At 34.7% G+C, this 18,378-nt stretch overlaps 2 protein-coding genes across 2 annotated transcripts; one reads left to right on the top strand and one right to left on the bottom strand.

The window, feature by feature from the left end:
• The first annotated feature begins 1,283 nt into the window (after nt 1–1,283).
• On the top strand, nt 1,284–6,251 carry LOC132044453 (protein CHUP1, chloroplastic). The gene is made up of 6 exons (XM_059434934.1): nt 1,284–2,687; nt 3,702–3,833; nt 3,932–4,113; nt 4,225–4,336; nt 5,737–5,871; nt 5,963–6,251. The coding sequence occupies exons 1-6, from the start codon at nt 1,500–1,502 to the stop codon at nt 6,098–6,100; spliced, it is 1,887 nt and encodes a 628-aa protein (XP_059290917.1). The 5' UTR covers nt 1,284–1,499; the 3' UTR covers nt 6,101–6,251.
• Nucleotides 6,252–10,532: 4,281 nt separating this feature from the next.
• On the bottom strand, nt 10,533–17,705 carry LOC132044444 (protein trichome birefringence-like 38). Its single transcript, XM_059434923.1, has 6 exons — nt 17,274–17,705; nt 16,750–16,921; nt 13,989–14,164; nt 11,608–11,766; nt 11,097–11,384; nt 10,533–11,001 (listed from the first exon to the last, which is right to left on the bottom strand). The coding sequence occupies exons 1-6, from the start codon at nt 17,567–17,569 to the stop codon at nt 10,890–10,892; spliced, it is 1,203 nt and encodes a 400-aa protein (XP_059290906.1). The 5' UTR covers nt 17,570–17,705; the 3' UTR covers nt 10,533–10,889.
• Nucleotides 17,706–18,378: the final 673 nt, after the last annotated feature.

Below are 18,378 nucleotides of genomic sequence, written 5' to 3'. Positions count from 1 at the left end.
GTGATGGTAAATTTTTGTAAAACCAGTGCATCAATTCAAATACCTAATACATAAATTTCAATTTTCATTATGACTATATTTAAGCAATTTATTCCAAGTTTTATTTAATATATAACGTAAATAGTGCACCACCAAAGGATGAGGTTGCTCATCTCTTAATCAGAGGTCTCAAGTTTAAGCTTTGAGTGTGCAAAAATTCTTGGTAAGGAACACTTTCCCCGAACAGGGCCTTATGTAGTGTGAATCGGATAGTCGAATCCGATGTGAGTCTGTGAAGTACATTTGGAAAACCACAAAAAAAAAAAAAAAAAAAAAAAAAGGATAACGTGAATAGTGAGAATACATGTCCATTGGTTAGACCAATTTTCATTAGGATTGACCCGAGCATTTGACTTTGTCTAAAATTTACATTTAAGAAATACTCCCTCCGGATAAAAAAAAGAGTCCACTTAGCCATTTGCACACCCCTTAAGAAAATACTAACTCCTAAACAAAAATAGGTAATTTAACTAAACTATCCCTAATTAAATTTGCATTGAGATTTGATCAGATAACACTTAATAGGGGCAAATATGAAAAAACAAGGTTAATTCTTTCTTGATTTGCTAAATGAACTCTTTTTTTTAGCTAAGAAAAAAAGGCTAAGTGGACTTTTTTTTTTATCCGGAGGTAGTACTAAGTTGAATGCATTTGACATCGGTGAATCATATTGTGTGCAAGTTACAGATTTTTGTTTACTCTGATCATGTTGACGTTGAGGTAAACCAAAGCCTTACCCCTTAAATACTCTTTTTCTACATCATAGCTTGAAGAATGAAATTTGATTTTTTGAATTTTTTTTTTTTTTTTTTTTACTTTCACAAACCTAAAAGATAGTGCATTCACGCTCTTTACCGTGTTAGCTTCAAAGAATAAACGATGCTAAATTTAAAGGATCCCAAAATACTTTACCTTATTTATCCCACAAACTTTATTCTAGATTATGTGCATTCAAATTAAAATAAAATACAGGAAATTTTTATCAAGGCGTATGACCGTTGGAACAATTATCTGTTTCCAACGTTAGGGTAAAGGTAAAATAGTGATTCAATTTCGCGCGTGGATGAGTCAAAATATTTCAACTTTAGTTAAATGCTTGTCTTATTTTTTGTTTTCCTTTTTTGCCTTTAAAAATAAAAATCAAACCGGATCCAAGAAAAGAAGACCGTTCATCGATATCTCTGCATCATTACACATTGAAAGTTCCAACAAACGAATACCCTCTATACAAAAACAAACACAAACACAGTAGTTACAGACTTACAGTATCTTCACTCTTCATACCCCTATAACTCTCTTAAAGAACCCCTACCCCTCCCCTAACCCTACCCCGTTAACCCTTTTCTTCCAGGCACATAGATAGGGACCTCATTTTGGCCTATTTCCTTCTCTTTGAAGGGATAGATAGCATTCTTGAAAACAATAATTAGAGAGTTAAAGCTTTTGTGATAGATGCAAGAATGGTTGCTGGCAAAGTAAAAGGTGTTATGGGTTTACAGAAATCACCTGCAAATCCAAAGCCATCAAAGCAAGATTCATCACCCAAGCCTCCATCTCCTCCACCAAGCAATACAAAACAACAAACACCCAAAACTACTACATTTTCTCGTTCTTTCGGTGTTTATTTCCCTCGTTCTTCAGCCCAAGTCCAACCTCGTCCACCAGATGTTGCAGAACTCCTACGTATAGTCGAAGAGTTGCGTGAAAGAGAGTCACGTTTGAAAACAGAACTCCTTGAAAAGAAACTGCTTAAAGAATCAGTTGCTATTCTTCCACTGTTGGAGAGTGAGATCAATCTAAAAGATTCAGAAATCGATCGGAAGAGTCGGATGATTGAATGCTTAGAAGTGGAAAACGAGAGACTTAGAGAAGAAGTAGAGATATTACATATTGAGTTATCGAAACAAAATGGGAGGTATGATGAGAGGATTAAAGCTATGGAAGCTGAGATTTCTGAGCTTAAGAAAGCTAATGAAGAGTTATCTGTAACAAATGGTGCACACAACAAAGCCAACATGACCAAGTATTTAAGAAAATGCGTTACTCAACCTAGTATTACTGTGACTACTTCAAAACAAGAGGAAATTGTTAGTGCAATGGAAATATGTGAAAGGCCTAGACAACATTCTCGTAATAATTCAGATGAGTTAGCTGAGATATCTGTTGGGATTATTGGTTTAAGATCACGAGTTCCACGTGTTCCTAAACCACCACCAAAACCATCATCATCGTCGTCTTCCTCCGTATCTTCATCGTCATCTTCACCTTCTTATAGTTCATTATCAGATTCAGCTGAACGTGCTTTAGCTGAAATTTCCAACATTCCACCACCTCCACCACCACCACCTCTACCTAAAGTAGCAGCAGTTCCTCCTCCACCACCACCACCGCCACCGCCACTGCCGTCTACAGCGGTGTCTAAAACAGGTACAGCACCACCACCACCACCACCACCGCCACTACCAGGTTTAAAGCCGTTACCAGCAAAGGTCAGGCGAATACCTGAAGTAGTTGAGTTTTATCACTCATTAATGAGGAGAGATTGCCGGAGAGACTCCGGTGCCGGAGTTAGTTCCGGTGCCGATGGTCCAGCCACGGCGAAGGATATGATCGGAGAAATTGAGAACCGGTCAGCGCATTTACTAGCGGTAAGTTTTACCATCATTGTTACTCTCTCCGTCTATTTTTACATTAATATTAAAATTAGATGTTAATATTATTTGCCCAAATTAAAAATATTACTATACGAGATAATTTATCATTCTATACCTATTTTAATTTTATTATTAATTATTGGTTTAAAAACTTCAATAAATTATTAGGGCTTGTATAAATTTTAAAGCATATTTGATTGATTTAGATAATTAGGGGGGTGATATAATAAAATGTCATTTATGGATTCTTTTGAATATATATGACAAAAATCAGTACAGGTAAAAATGGACGGAGAAAATATTATACTATTATTTTGTTAAATTACTGCTTTGCCATTTACCTTTCGCATTACTGTCTGTGAAAATGACTAGTCTTGACTCTTGTGATGTCTTTTTTTTTTTTTGGTACCCTTATTGCACTTTTCTTGGAATTTTGCAAGTAATGTTACAAGATAAGACAGTGTCTAGATTCGAATCAATGTAGGTCGAAGGAAAAGTGCAATTATGAATCAGGAAAGGTGTAATTTCATTAGCTTACTCTGGGCAATTTAGTCATTTGAATGCTTAATAGACTGACCAATCGCTATCACAATCTTTCTGGATTTCATGGGTTTAAGTGAAATTTTTTGTCTCAGATCTGATATATTAGTATTTGAACAAAAGATTGGATTTAAAAGTGCTGCAAATTTCTTTTTAGTTTATCAATAACAACATGGAGTAAAATAATTGAAGATCTTAATCAAAATTTATTTCTTTGACTCTTGGACACTAAAATTAGACTGGAATTTTGGAGTTCATGGAATATTATAGAAAATAAAATGGCATTTTAAGAAGGTTGCCTAATGATGGTTGAAAATAAAGGGATACTTGTTTTAACTTGGGAACTTTCAAAATTGGATGTAAAATCTTTAAAGATGTAGCATTTGAGGGATCAACTGTAAAGTCTCATTGAATGTTAGTTGTTTTATTTAATTTCTGATTCTTTCCCTTTTGCTTCCTTAATTGCAGATTAAAACAGATGTTGAGACACAAGGAGATTTTATTAGGTTTTTGATCAAAGAAGTAGAACATGCTGCATTCAGAGACATTGAGGATGTTGTGCCTTTTGTAAAATGGCTTGATGACGAGCTCTCTTACCTGGTAAACTTTTTCTTTAGTTAATCATTTAAAGATCTTTTCACTGTCTAACGTGCGAAATTGTATATGCTTGGTTAATCAATCTGATGACGTTTTTTCAGGTTGATGAAAGGGCTGTTCTGAAACACTTCGAATGGCCTGAGCAAAAGGCTGATGCATTGAGAGAAGCTGCATTTGGATATTGTGATCTAAAGAAACTTGAATCTGAAGCATCGTCCTTTCGTGATAATCCCAGACAACCCTGTGGCACAGCTCTTAAAAAAATGCAGGCCTTATTTGAGAAGTACTTATCTGCTCTATTATTATTACTTAAGTTCTAAATTAGTTAATCTGAACTTGCATTGTAAAGATAATGTGGTAGTTATTCTAATGTCAATTGTTGTCAATTTAACAGATTAGAGCATGGAATTTACAATCTGTCAAGAATTAGAGAATCAGCTACAAAGAGATATAAAGTCTTCCAAATTCCAATTGAGTGGATGCTGGATAATGGTTTTGTTACTCAGGTAATAAATAATTCTCGTCTCCTTTGTGATTTCTACTAATTAGCTGTTTGATGTTCCACATAGTAATGTCTTCACAATATGTTAAGTTTGACGGGGACCTCAATTCATTCCATCTTTTCTGGTAGCAGCACCCCTTTTGGTGCCTCCAATTTTTTTACTGACTATTAAAAAAAGATACTAGTGACAGTTCCCAAAATCTCTAGGAAATGACGTATAATGCACTGAAGCAAGTTCTGTTCAAAGTCTTGAAGCAAAGCTGGGTAAACCACCAATTACTGACTTTTTTTTTCTTGAAGTCTATAAAACATAATAAATTTTATGTCTCATGGTATAATTTCTTTCTTCGTTAAGAAAGCCAATTTATATCAGATATCTCTCTATTTCTTTATTCTTAGAGTTATGACTTGAGGAAAAGCAATAGAACCAAAAAAAAAAAAAAAAAAAAAAAGTCAGGTAATTGAAGATGGTTCTTGGTGTTACTGGTGTGGTCCCATGGATGTTTTTGCTGATAATAATGGATAGACAAAGCAAATAGCATGGGATAAAATCTATTTTGTATTATTCTAAGATTAGAGGTTACTACATGACAGAATTTATGAGGAAGTTTTGCATTATTAACTATGCCCATGCCTGCATGAGCACATGTGAAGTCTCAGTCTCCAAAACCTATTTGCTTGTCTGCATCCCTTTTTATGCCAATGTTGGTGGTAGTAAGTAGAAAAAAAGGAATCAGATTCTTAAATGTGTTGACCTTTTATAGATCCCTATGATTTTTATAATGTCACACTAAGATAGATCTACATAATTTAATGGCACATTAAACCTCATACTTCTTTATTGTGTTGGTCTTAGTAGTCAACAGTGAACAAAGAGCCTCTAGTAGCAAGAAGTTTCCTAATTGGCAAAAACTTGTATCTTTACTTTTCCTTTCATGGTTTTCAAGATCTGTCAAGATTTAAAAATGCTTATATAATTAGTACAAAATATAATTGAGTTACATTTACAAATCCCCCCCCCCCCAAAACCCAAATATGGTTATCCGCTAATTTTATTTTCTTTCGGAGTTCAGTTTTTGGGCGTATAATTGAGGTTTCTGCAGAATGATATGGGCATCTAAACAAACTATCTAGTCTGTTGGTCTTTATTCCTACAAGATGACATAATTTAAGAACAGGCAAAGTTCACGGACATTCTGCTTGCTAGTTGCCTGCACAATTACTGCTTTCCCTTTTTTTCACCGTTATGTGGGGCAAATATATTGCATTAATATCTACCCTTTTCTTGCAAACCGTGTGGTCTCAAATTTTGTACCATGCTCTGCTGCTTTGATTGAGAAATAACACAACGAAGGACTTGGTGATAACATGAGGTGGTTGTGTTGTTTTTTTGCATTATTGCAGATCAAGCTGGCATCAGTAAAATTAGCCATGAAATACATGAGGAGGGTATCCGCCGAGTTAGAAATGGTTGGTGGTGGTCCTGAAGAAGAAGAGCTTATAATTCAAGGCGTTAGGTTCGCCTTTCGAGTACATCAGGTACTAAAGAAAGAACATTAACTTGCAAATTTGATCTTTCACACGCTTTCTTGTACTAATAATTAAATTTCTGTTTATTGTTTTTGTTAAGTTTGCGGGTGGTTTTGATGTGGAGACAATGAGGGCATTCCAAGAGCTGAGAGACAAAGCAAGATCATGCCATATACAATGTCAAAATCAGCAACAGCAGCAACAACACAAATATGTTTGCAGATCTACACCATGCTAATTCAAAATCTGTAGCGAACTCAGCTTCAGAATGCTGTTATTTTTGTTGTAAAGAGTGACATAACCGTGTCCATGTGTATGTGAATATACCAATGGCAGTAGCCATTTTTCTGCATAAACATTTATTAATTTATTCATAATTTGTGCGAAAATGGACTCTCCATCAGTTAATAACTTGTCCTTACAGCCATCTAATCCATCAGTTTTTATATTTGTTATATGTATTAATCTGTTAATCCTAATTGACCATTTGAAATGACTCGGCAAAATAACTTGAATTAACACCTAAAACAGTTAAAGGGAAATGTAGAGGAAATGACATAAATTTGATTAATTAGAATTGGTTAAATGTTATTTCGATCCCTCAACATGCTCAAACTTCAAATATTAACTTTTACATTTCAAATTCAAGTTTTGAAGTTTTAAACTTATGTCTACTTTTCTTTTTCTTTTCCCAGTTTCCTCACTTTCCTTGACATTAAACAAAAAGTAGAAGATACATTTTCTTTGTGTGTGTGTGTGTGTGTGTGTGTGTGTTTTGAAAGGGGAGAAAGGAGAGCAAGCAAAAGGAAGTTTAACAATTCTCTACCAACTAAGAGGATTTGAAAGTTTATCCCTCTTTATTTGGAAAAGCTTCTCGTCTATACAGATAATAAAACTTCCCTTTTCATTTTGCCCTCATCTCACAAACATAATTAGAGGAAAATATGCCCAATATTTGAAATCACAAACATCCACAACCAGTAGAACTTTAATTTATTTTACTTTATCCTTTTCCCAAATTAAAAAAAAAAGGGAAAAATGAAAAAAGAAAAAGGAGACTAGCGTTTTAGAAGAGCTGTTAAACAAAAATGATTGAGATTATCTCAGTCTCGTCTCCGTCCCATCAACTATAATCCCAACACACTCATCAATTAATTATCTACACTTTTCTCCTCTACCTCAAATTGGTCGCCAAATTACATGGTTTGTGCCTACTTGTTTTAAAGTCTGTTCAATTTGTGGGGTTTTGTTAACTATGGTCATAGGTTATGTTTTTCTCTCTCTCTTTTCCTCCCTTTCTTCCCTAGTTCTTCTAAAGTGATACAGAAGACAATAAATCTAACCTTAGCTTGCAATGATGAATTTACTGGAAAGTACAAGAGCTGGGTACTTTTACTTTTTGGCTTCGCTTCTGTTCCAAATAAATGTTACATATGTAGTAATTAAAGTTTAAATATACTTTTAACAAAAAGAGTTACATATGCAGTAGCATGAGCTTAAGATGATTAGAAAACATTTGTGGGACTAAAACTGATGCTTGTAAGTTACTATTTGGTTACTAGACTTGCTTGTGAATTTGTGATCATGATTGAATTTTTAAACTGCTTGAGACTTGAAAGTAGTTAAAGTATCTGCAGTTTAACGAGTTGTATGGTCTGAAAACAAATGACCCGTCGGTGTGGGCAGTAAAGACAACATTATATTTCTCACTATAAATAATAATCAGGTTTTGCTATTTTCTCTTTGTAAGTTAAGGGTTAAGTAGTTATGTTAGTGCTCTTTTTGTTTTTCTCTTTCAAATAGCTTCTAAGCAGAAAGAGGGCCTATCTCTTGTAGGGAAATGAAATTGGAGAAGTAACTGGTTTCATTTAATTTAAAAGTATTTTGCTTATCTCTTTTATTCTTCTTTCCTCATCAATACCTTTAATTTGTGGTACTTGGAGTTGTTGAAGATGCTTGTTACAACAGCTAACATGATGTCTAAAGGTGCCTGTTAGTTGGAGTTGTACTTTCCACTTGGAACAGCTGGAGATTTTTTCTTTGTAGAGGCTAGAAAATGTTCTTGAATTCTTTTCATCCTCCAAGTATACTTAATTTTCTCACTGAACTTTGTGACAGCATAGTACGAGATTGAGGCCCCTTCTCGAGTCTAATTCATCAGTTAGGACGACAAAAGAACCTGATGCAGTAATGCAGATAATGAATTACCCAAATTTAACCGGTTTATAGTGATATGTTGATAATTCATCTGACAATTTACTTCGTTCAACTTGCTTGGTGGCGTTTGGATTAGAAAATGTTTGAATTTTTAAAGAGCTCAGCCTAATGTTTGATTGACGTAGAATTATCAGTCAGATAATAATTGCTGAAGTAGCTAAAAGGTGGTAAAACCTAGCTGCTGCTTAAACAGGGATTCCTTTAGTGAGAGCTAGGAATGAGAATTCCTAGCCTAAGTTGGAAAAGGGATAAGAAAAATAAAAAGCTTTAATTGAAGATCCTTTTACAGACAATCCACACACTTCATGTTGCTTAAAGCTTGTGTGCATACCATTTTTTAATCCAAATTATGAAGCTTAGGCCTCCCTAGGTAGGATATATATTGATCGATAATGATTGGAATTCCCTTGATGAGGTTCTCTTGGCAAAATTTCTGCTTTGAACCCGACGTAATCATAATGAACTGGAAACAACTCTTTCAAATGGTGCATTCGTACACATCTGCAGGGTAACTTGGTGTGCTGCCACATTTTAATTTTACTATGTTTAGCATGTTTAACTCTCTATGTCTAGTTCCTAGCAATTTTTATGTCTCCATTTATAATGATTTTAGATGCTCCATAGACTTAATGCTACTCAAGGCTATATTTCAACATGATAGGTGATTTTTCTTTCAGTGTTGATGTAGACTCTACTTGGACACATTCTTGATTTCCGTCAAAACATGCTATTTGCAGTCGCGACAAACGTCTCTAACTATAAACTAATTAAAAGACCCTGTTGTATTTCAGCTAGGTTAGTTACTCGTTAAAGTGGTCGAATATTATGAGATGGATTCTTTAGGACTCAACTGTTTTGTGTTAGATGGATTATGTGGCTCATGCAGGATCTATGCCTGTTTTTTCATTCTAGTAGATGAAACTGCAGTCTGCAGATAAATCTGGGAGTTCCTCAGCCTCTTCAACAGTCATTTAGATATTGAGACAGTGAAATCGACCTTTCCTAAGTACGTGATCTTTTTGCTTTCTAACTGAAGTTGACTGAAAAAACTTCTCTTTGGGACTAGTGTATCCCAAAGAAATCGCAGATAAACTGATGATCTTCACATCGTAAATGCTGCTACTTCTGATGGACTGATTCATACATAGCAAATTGAAAAATTTCAGGCTCTAATACTTTTTGAATTCAACTGCATATGTGATGATAAAGTTGGCAGTACTTCTTTTATTTGCTAATGATGTGTCAATGTTAGTAAACATTACGACCTCAAGCCTTGTGAGTGTAGTCCTTTAGATGATTTATATCAATGAAAATCGGTCAATGGAAAAGATATGAAAACTATTACTATTTTCTAAGGCAAAGTTGGGAATCATCCTAGTCTGAGATTTTGCACACCTCGGAGGAACCATGGGAGGTAAAAACCTTGTAGGATTAAAGCAGAGTTTACTCTTTGAGCTGCGAGTTTTGTGTGCCTTTTAAATATTTTTCAAAAAAAAAAAAATCTAACAGTATTTGACTGTATAACATACTCCTATATGATATGCTTTTGTACTACAATTTCAGGTGTGGTTTACTATATTATGATGTGCATGTATTATTATGATTAGATGCTTACCAGTAAATTTGGGGCATAGTTTGCTCTTGGATTTAATACAATTTTAGATGTTGTTAATTTTGCTCTTTAGAGCTAAGAAATTAAGAAATAATGAATCCAGAAGGTTAACGACTCATACAGGAGCTAACTCTGGCCCTCATGATAGAAGTCCTGTACCCTCATCTTCAGTCTGTTGTTTCTGTTTTGTCCTAGCTGATATACCTGTTTGCCTTGCTTTGTCTTTTACTTATTGTAATCTCTCTATGACTCTTTTGGACATCAGGCTGATAATTTGTCCCCACTACTTTGTTTGCTGTTTGGAGTTTCTTCTAGTTTGTCTAATATGGACTTAGCAATATAATTGGCCCAAAATCATAAAATCACCAGCCTGGGACAGTTAATGAATTCCATGCTAAATGAAGGGATCATTGTCTCGGTATATATTATGAATTTCATCAGATGACAAATTTATGTAACAAAGTTCTCTTGAGGATACGATAAGTGTGAACAATGTAATGTCAACATTTGTTGGCCTTGCATCATATCTTACACCATAAACAATGCAAAATAAGTTCTCGAATAGTTACCAATTTTGCTGGTATGTTTTGGATAGCTCTTAAGGGCTTTATGGCCTTTGCTTACACAGGTTGATAATTTTGCATCAAATTTATGAAGCAATATGACTTCAAATAGTTGTTTGGACATTTACTTCTTCCTCTCCCGGAAACGAGAAAAGAAGGAAAAGAAACAGAACCTGCACAAAAATAAAAGAATTCAGGTCTAACTTTGATCCAAATTCTTGTAGCAAAGTTGATTCCACAACGAACACTCATTTTCAAGTTCTTTTGAATGACCAAACTTTTATCTAAATGTTGCAAATCTCTTAGCTGTGAATCTTAAAACTGACTTACACATGATGTTACATATCTGGATAACAAGCTTTTCCATTACTAGGACTGAGTCCAATATAAGCAGAGAGATTCTGCTTTTATTTGTAGTTGCTTAATAAAATGAAAGGAAACTTCAAGCTAGAAACTAGAAGTTAACAAAACTACTATGCACCCCTATTCCCCAATCATAGTGCTTATTACATCTAAAAGCTATTGTATGTCCTTGAATGAATAATTTCACAGCAGAGCCTTAGGCCCCAATAATACACAGACCAATATCAATGAAAAGAAACAAACTATGAGCAGTAAAAATAATTCGTTCATCCTCAGAGAAGAACTGCTGCTGCATAAAGAAGCTGGCTCCAATTATTTAGAAATCCAGAACTGTGCCAATGATTGAAACGTGCACCTGATTGCTCGCTGTTTTGAGCTGATGGTCTTCACATACCTCCACAAATGTACAGTTAATATCACTTTTTAAGTGGAAAGGAAGATTTAAAAGGAGAAAATTATATGAGGTTTTTCATCCTCACATAATCAGTGATGCGTAAAGAAGCTGGTTCCAAGTATCAGGTAGTCCGGGAAGACACCAATGGCTGCAGTCTACACCAGGGTGATTGCCGCTGTACATTGATGGATGAGCATCTTTCCTTAACTGGGATAGAAAGGTGATGTCGAGGAGGTAAACTGGCGTCTTCATCCTATTTAGTACTTTGTTAACTACAACAGCTGATGCTGGTGTCCCTGCTGGATATGTCGATCCATCTAATGGTATTTGCTCTGAGTTACAATTCTTTTGTGATGCTCCCCATTCCTGACCCCTGATCAAGATACAACAAAATGTGAATTTTGAGCTTCTGAATTAGTAAGCATTGCGTATTACATTTTCTAGGTTACCAATCAATATTTATTAAAGAGAAGTATTTATTTTTAAGTGACCTGATTGTGTAGCTAATTTTTACCACGTTTGTGCATAGAACTTATACTCACATGAGAATATGGAAGGTAAATACTTTTGAGCAAATGAAGAGGATTAGAACTTACATATAATGAGTTGGAGAAATGCCCTGGAAGTAGACTTTGGTCTTGGAGGAGTCAACATTTCTGTCAACCCATCTTGCCCAAGTAGTTAGACCCTTGTAAAATGCCATCAAACGGTCCATATCTTTTGATACCTTCGATCCATCTTGTACATAATCCCATCTACAAAAAAATTATGATTCGGTTAATATAATCTTTTTCACACCTCTTTACCATTTTGATTCTTTGTTGTTCAATGAGAATGAAATACATTATATGGAAGAAATCTTCTATATATATTTATAAAGTAGGGACATAGACCCGGTGATGTGACAGCCTCTTAGATCAGAAAATACATTTATCTTTTTTCTCATGTTTTTGGCCTTTTCTTCTTAGTTTTTTGCTTTATTTATTTTAATTTAAGATTCCAAAAAATTGTATCTTTTCGGCTCCATTAACAAACGAAACAGTCGCATCCCCACGAGTGACCAGTGCAACGTTTCGTATTCCTAATTTACTGAAGAAAAAAACCCCTACAGTCTCTGCAGTAATAAATCAACCACAAATCCAGATGTTCAACAATGCAAAATGTGAAAACAAATACGGAAAAGGGCCAAAATTACCCTTGAACTTTAGGAAACAGTTCATCCATACCCTTCGTTATCTTATAATAATTATACCCTTACCGTTATATTATGGGATCAATTATACCCTTATGTCTAACGGCTGTCACGTGGCATCATCCCAGACCTTCAAAATTATTTTCCCCTCAAATTATTATTTACCCACTATAATAACCCAACCCGACCCGGATTCATTTTTTTCAGCCAAAAATATACGGACCCAACCGTATACCCCTTATTGAAATAACCCTACACTATCGCCTTCCGCTCTCTCTCTCTCTCTCTGAACTATACCGTCTCCCACCCAATCCCTGCATGTAAGAAACAAACAATATAAGCTATATTAACCTGGAATAGAGTGGTTAACAAAACAATCTGTTAAATGCTTGTTTTGGTTGGTTGGCTACTGCATTATGTGCAGTAGATGGCTACACAGCGACTGCAGCACCAACAATGTGTGTTTTGGTCATAGAATATATATGTTTCCATCAGCAGTGTGTTTTGGCTACACAGCGACTGCACAGTGGCTACACAGCAGTGGTTGGGTCCGTATATTCTTGGCTGAAAAAAATGAATCCGGGTCGGGTTGGGTTATTATAGTGGGTAAATAATAATTTGAGGGGAAAATAATTTTGAAGGTACGGGATGATCTGCATTGTGTGCAGATTAGGCAATAAGGGTATAATTGATCCGATAGTATAGGTAAGGGTATAATTGAGCGCTTTATAAGTATAACGAAGGGTATGGATGAACTATTTCCCAAAGTTTAGGGGTAATTTTGGCCCTTTTCCGAAACAAATATTTGTGTCCGTGTAAAAATTAACATAGGCTTCCGGCAATGGCGCGGCTTTTCCTCCAGGTTCTTTTTCCTTTTTTTTAATAATCCACCCTATAATGATGTACGCAATTATTTGCAAAATATGTAAGCACATTACATTGAACCACAACTCTATATATTGATCAGTAGGGGAAAAGTTTTGAAAAAGCATTATTTGACTCTCTAATTAAGGACAAAAACCAAACATCTATTAAATGTACAGAGAAAGAAAAATTATTTATTCAAGATATATTTATCTAAATAAATATACATGTAACATATAGATAACAAAATAAACTAGCCATTGTAAAATTTCTCAAAAAAAAAGGGAAATTGAAAATTTTGAAGACGACAATTTGACATTATTTAGATTTAACAATGGAGAAAACTTTTGAAAAATTATTATTGAATCTCTAATTAAGGACATAAACCGAACTATTAAATGTGCAGAGAAAGAAAAATTATTAATTCAAGATATATGTGTCTAAATAATATACATGTAACCATATAGATAACAAAATTAAAAATAAATTAACCATTGTAAAGGGCTATCTCAGAGACCGTGATTTTACTATAATATGTTTCTCTTTTTCTTTTGGCCGTTTATTTGATCAATAAATGTATAAAGATGGACCTTTTATAAAATCATAAGATTACTTATTTATCAGTATTTCGATTCATTTGTATAGCCGCGCGAAGCGCGAGTACATTTCCTAATACTTTATGTATGTGACAAACATTATTGATCTCTTTTTTAGTGTCTTAATATATTATAGAGTGTGTTTTAAACTATGTTGCTCGAACTCTTCAAAATTGTGGATAGATATATGTCGAATCGTCCAAAAGTAATGTATTTTTGGAGGATTAGACACGATAATACTCTTGGAGAGTTCGAGCAACATACAATTTAAACTGCTTCACGGAAAGGTAAAAAAAAAAAAAAAATGGAGGAAGGAAGATTGTACGGTTGAGAGTTGCCCTTGTGAGTCCACCAATGCCAAGAATTGAAAATTAACATATCCATTCCTTTCCAAGCATCACCTTGTTGGATGGAATCCAATTTCAATACCCTTCCAATATTCTCTCTTACTATATCCACAAGATAAGTGGTTCGATAAAGGAATAAAGTAACTCCATAGTCCTGCGGGGAAAAAGATATAAGGCAACTTAAAAAAGTGACAATGTATATCAAAAGCTAGAGTGTAACACCCTTATCTTTTTCATAATATGAGTAACATGGCAACAAAATTGTCAGAAGCTTTTATAGCAAAGCTGTGCATTTTATTGTTAGGTTTGAGGTTTTTTTAGTATATGTGGCTAAGGCGAAAGGTGAAGATACTTATGCTCCGACAACCAAAAAGGTCACATTAAAACTAGCCTTCAAAGATTGGACCTACCAATGATTATGGCAATGTTCTGGCCAGGTAACACCACAGGTTGATAATTATTTCTTTTCTACCATTTTTTCTTTTTTTGCTGCACTTATGGTTTCTTGTAATTACAACAACAACAACTGGATAATAAAGTTGAAGACTGAGTAAGTGTAGTGCAGATGGCACATCGACAAGTAGATCGTATAAGGTGAAAATTTCAAAGCTGTTGCAAAAGAATTTGTCGAAGTGGTGGAACGAGCTTTCCTATTAAAAGCTGCTAGGTGAATCCCTAACGTAGATTAGTTCGATCAACAAGACCACATGATGTTATCAATAACTAGGTAGTCGGATCCTCCAATGAGGTTCAGTGGCGTTTGTTTGAAGTTCTCAAGAATTGAATTTGCAAACTCAGTTTGTGGCTTTTCCAAAAATTGTCTGTTTGGACTGTTATGGTTTGAAGATGTGCTAGTTCAGTTTTTCAAAATTTTTGAGACCTCCAAAATTGAGTTTTGAAATATTTGAAAGTTAAGTTTGTAAATCTTCAAAAGAAAAAATTAACTTTCGTTTTTCCCCAACAATTGAATTTTCAAACTCAGTTTCTGAGAATTTTCATAGAGATTTGTCATTCTCTTTCCTTGGTAAAAAGAAAGAGAGAGATTGGGAAATAGTAGCAGATTGGAGGATATGGAAAAGGGTTAAGCATGTCTTTCACTTGTTCACGGGTTTACTGATGTTGAAGACATGACAAAACCAAATAAAATTCCTTTTTGTCTCCTTTCGAAGTATTTTCTTGAAAGTCTAAAAAGTCAACTTTCTTTTTTCCCTTTGTTGGACTAAGAACAAACACTGGTCTTTTGCTACCACAATTCTCAATCTTTTTTCCATATTTTGTTTGTAGTATTATATTAATGGTTGCCGTCACAAAAATAAAAAGCTCTTCTACTGTTTTACATCTTAGTTGGATCTTGGCTGTTCCCTCCTTCAAGATTCGCCTAACGGATGATATAAAATTGAAGATAATTAATTTTCTCCTTAACAAGTCCGTCTTTATCTTGTACTACTGATTGCATTCTCATATTATAAAACAAAATGAGAGGGAAAGTGGGAAACCAAGGCAGAGCATGTGAGAATACACACTTATGTATGTATGCATGTGTTTTTGCTTTAAGATGAGACTTTAAGCTATACTCCTATACAAAGGCAATATATAAAATATATATGTTTTATTATTAATATAATTTTACTTATTTTAATAGTTTAACTGTCATTTTATAAAGTTACTAATTATCATAGAAATGTATACATGATTGTGAACATACTTCGTCATTGTTTTAAGCCCGGGTCTTGCGCACTTGAGTAAAACCACATTGTGGAATAAGCGCAAACCCGACGGGGAAGTAAACCGTAAGCTGACGCTGTGCCCATGCGACGAGTACCGATTGAGAAGGTATTTGGTGGGGGGGAGGGGTTCGAACCCGCGACCTCCCTTAGGAAGGTCTCCCCTCAAACCAACTCAGCCACACCCGAAGGTGCTCTATTGCTTTTTTATTTGATGTTTTTCCTTCGTATCTGGAACCTGCTGGTCCCATTAAATTTAATTTCATACCACAAAGGATCCATTAAAAGATAAAGCTCTCTTTATTAGAAATTTTATTTTCGGATTTTCAAGACTTTTAATTAAGTGAATTTTTTATTATTATCGGATTTCCAATAAGAGAACTTTAGTTAAGGATGGATCACTTACTTTTGCTATTCCATATTACTAGATTCTTTTTTCACAGCATCATTATTGTCGCAACAACCAACATCATGATCCACTACCATTATAATAACACTTAACGTAGATAATTCTTTTAACTATTGAATTCACCATCAACAAATGATTAGAAAAATCATTTTTGTCATAAATAAAATACTTTCGAATAAAGATGTTTCACACCCAATCGAAAACAGTTAAAATACTGTAGTAAAAGATTGTTCTTTTCTCCTTTCTCTTATCCTTTTTTCTTCTCTCACTTGAGTTTATGCCAAAACAACGATGAATTAGCATAAACTCAATTTTTTTTTTTTTTCGTTTCTCCATTCAGTTCAACAACGACAAGATAAAGAAGCAGTTTTCAATACACCTTTTGAGGGATATGAGATAACCATAACGGATGCGTCGGAGGGACGTCAAGTGGTTGATATTATCCCTTCCGGACCAGAACTTCTTGTTTCCGAGGGCGAATCTATTAATTTTAAGTTCTTCTTCCTCATATTTTCTTCCACAGAGTAAATAGCAGAAAAGAAAACAAGAAAACCAAATACACACACACACAAAGAAACAAAGAAGAGAGCAAAAGAGAGACGAAACCTGAAATGTTACAGAAGAAAATGACTCCTTCCGAGAAATGGCAGTCTTGGAATTGGGCACCGACGCATGAATCATACAAGCCAAAGAATTCCACATGTTCAAACTCAACGAGTCACCAATAAACATTATTTTCTTTCCTCTCCATCTCATCAAGAAATCTTTTCCATTAAACCTGAAACACCAAAATCCACAATCACCAAAACCAAACAAATTTCTTTAAAATAAGAAAAAATCTATTAAACCGTCACACAATAACTACGCCTTAATCCCAAACAAATAACACTGGTTATGAAAATTTATCATAAATTGACTAGCTTTACGCTGACTACCAATTTACGACAACTTTCATCTTTTAACCGGATTTGAAACAAGCAATATGAGTAAGCTCACACAGGCGGAGTATTACTAAACCATAGTATTAAACAGAACAAAAACTTCTCTGTTTCTTCAAAATGGTGGACACAAAATGTGTTGCAAGTCATACTGCAGACTAGAAGGTTTGGAAGAAGAAGTGAAAAGGGTACCTGGGCAAGTTACAAGAATCAGGTTTCCAAGCATATTTGAGGTATTGCTTATCAGGTCTACCATATTTTTGGCAATCAAATTCAGGGTCAATGAAAGGGCAACTTTTGGAATCATAAAGAGGAAAAGAAGGGTCAATGACCCATCTACCTTGAAACAATTTGCACCTGCTACTGCTTACTACTCCTTTGTTTTTCCAACTAAGGCCACTAACATTTTGTACTACAAGCTCTGCTGTGCCAGTGTGCAAGAACAGAGAAATAATGCTAAGTAAAAGCAATTGGCTCCACTTAACCATCTTTGGCTTTTGGTTTTTTGGTGTGGAAATAATGGAGGGAACTAATGAGGGACTTGTCTGCAAGCTTAGTACATTGTCCTATATATAATACTACAACCACAACATACATAATACAATAATTTTTTTTTTTTTTTCTATTATTTTGGTGTGCGTGTGTGTGTTGGTTGGGCCCCGGGGAGGCTGGGGGGGCGTGGTGGTTTGTTTGGTTTCAAGGTGAAGTGGTATCTGGATATTCCTGGTTAAACAGATCACATGATGAAAGCTAAAAAAAAGGAGTGATATCGATTTCTGACATTGAGTTGGAAAATCTTGATTGGATTTGTATCCTTTTATCAAGTCTTCGTGTAGAAATAGTGGGGGCTTTAGGTTTTGGCTCTTAGCAGTTATATTTATTTTTCTCTTGGTATAGTGTTCTTTACAGAGTAATTCCGTCGGCACTACTAATTAACTAGACTTTTTTGTTTAATAGAGACATGTGGTGGTACTCCGAATTCATAGGTCTCAAATTATAACTCCGTCCATGGATTCCACTATCATTAGTTAGAGTTACAAATTCAAATTCTTAAATTGAAGAATTTTCAGTAGAGAGGACATTTACCTCTTAGTAGGCACGTGAATTTGATTAGTCAGATCGATATATTTAGAAATGTCAACGCTTAAAACAAAAAGGTGCGTATATCAGTTTTTGATTGTTTTTTCTTGCAAATAGTTTACAAGAGTAAGAACACCTAACTTAGCAGCAATGACTGCAGTACTGCAAACTCTTGGTACTGATTTGTCCTGTTGGGGTTAATAATTGAAATTAAATC

Source organism: Lycium ferocissimum, chromosome 2, assembly GCF_029784015.1.
Source record: "Lycium ferocissimum isolate CSIRO_LF1 chromosome 2, AGI_CSIRO_Lferr_CH_V1, whole genome shotgun sequence".
In the NCBI taxonomy this organism is placed as follows: domain Eukaryota; kingdom Viridiplantae; phylum Streptophyta; class Magnoliopsida; order Solanales; family Solanaceae; genus Lycium; species Lycium ferocissimum.
This window is presented reverse-complemented; position numbering and strand designations above follow the sequence as displayed.

Excerpts from the sequence above, each read along its gene's own strand:
- LOC132044453 (XM_059434934.1), top strand. The coding sequence starts at position 1,500 with ATGGTTGCTGGCAAAGTAAAAGGTGTTATGGGTTTACAGAAATCACCT. Across the intron at positions 3,834-3,931 it reads ATGACGAGCTCTCTTACCTG|GTTGATGAAAGGGCTGTTCT; the intron begins GTAAACTTTTTC and ends ACGTTTTTTCAG. Across the intron at positions 4,114-4,224 it reads ATGCAGGCCTTATTTGAGAA|ATTAGAGCATGGAATTTACA; the intron begins GTACTTATCTGC and ends TCAATTTAACAG.
- LOC132044444 (XM_059434923.1), bottom strand. The coding sequence starts at position 17,569 with ATGGTTAAGTGGAGCCAATTGCTTTTACTTAGCATTATTTCTCTGTTC. Across the intron at positions 14,165-16,749 it reads TTTCTTCTGTAACATTTCAG|GACTATGGAGTTACTTTATT; the intron begins GTTTCGTCTCTC and ends TTTTCCCCGCAG. Across the intron at positions 11,767-13,988 it reads CACAAGGGCAACTCTCAACC|ATGGGATTATGTACAAGATG; the intron begins GTACAATCTTCC and ends ATTTTTTTGTAG.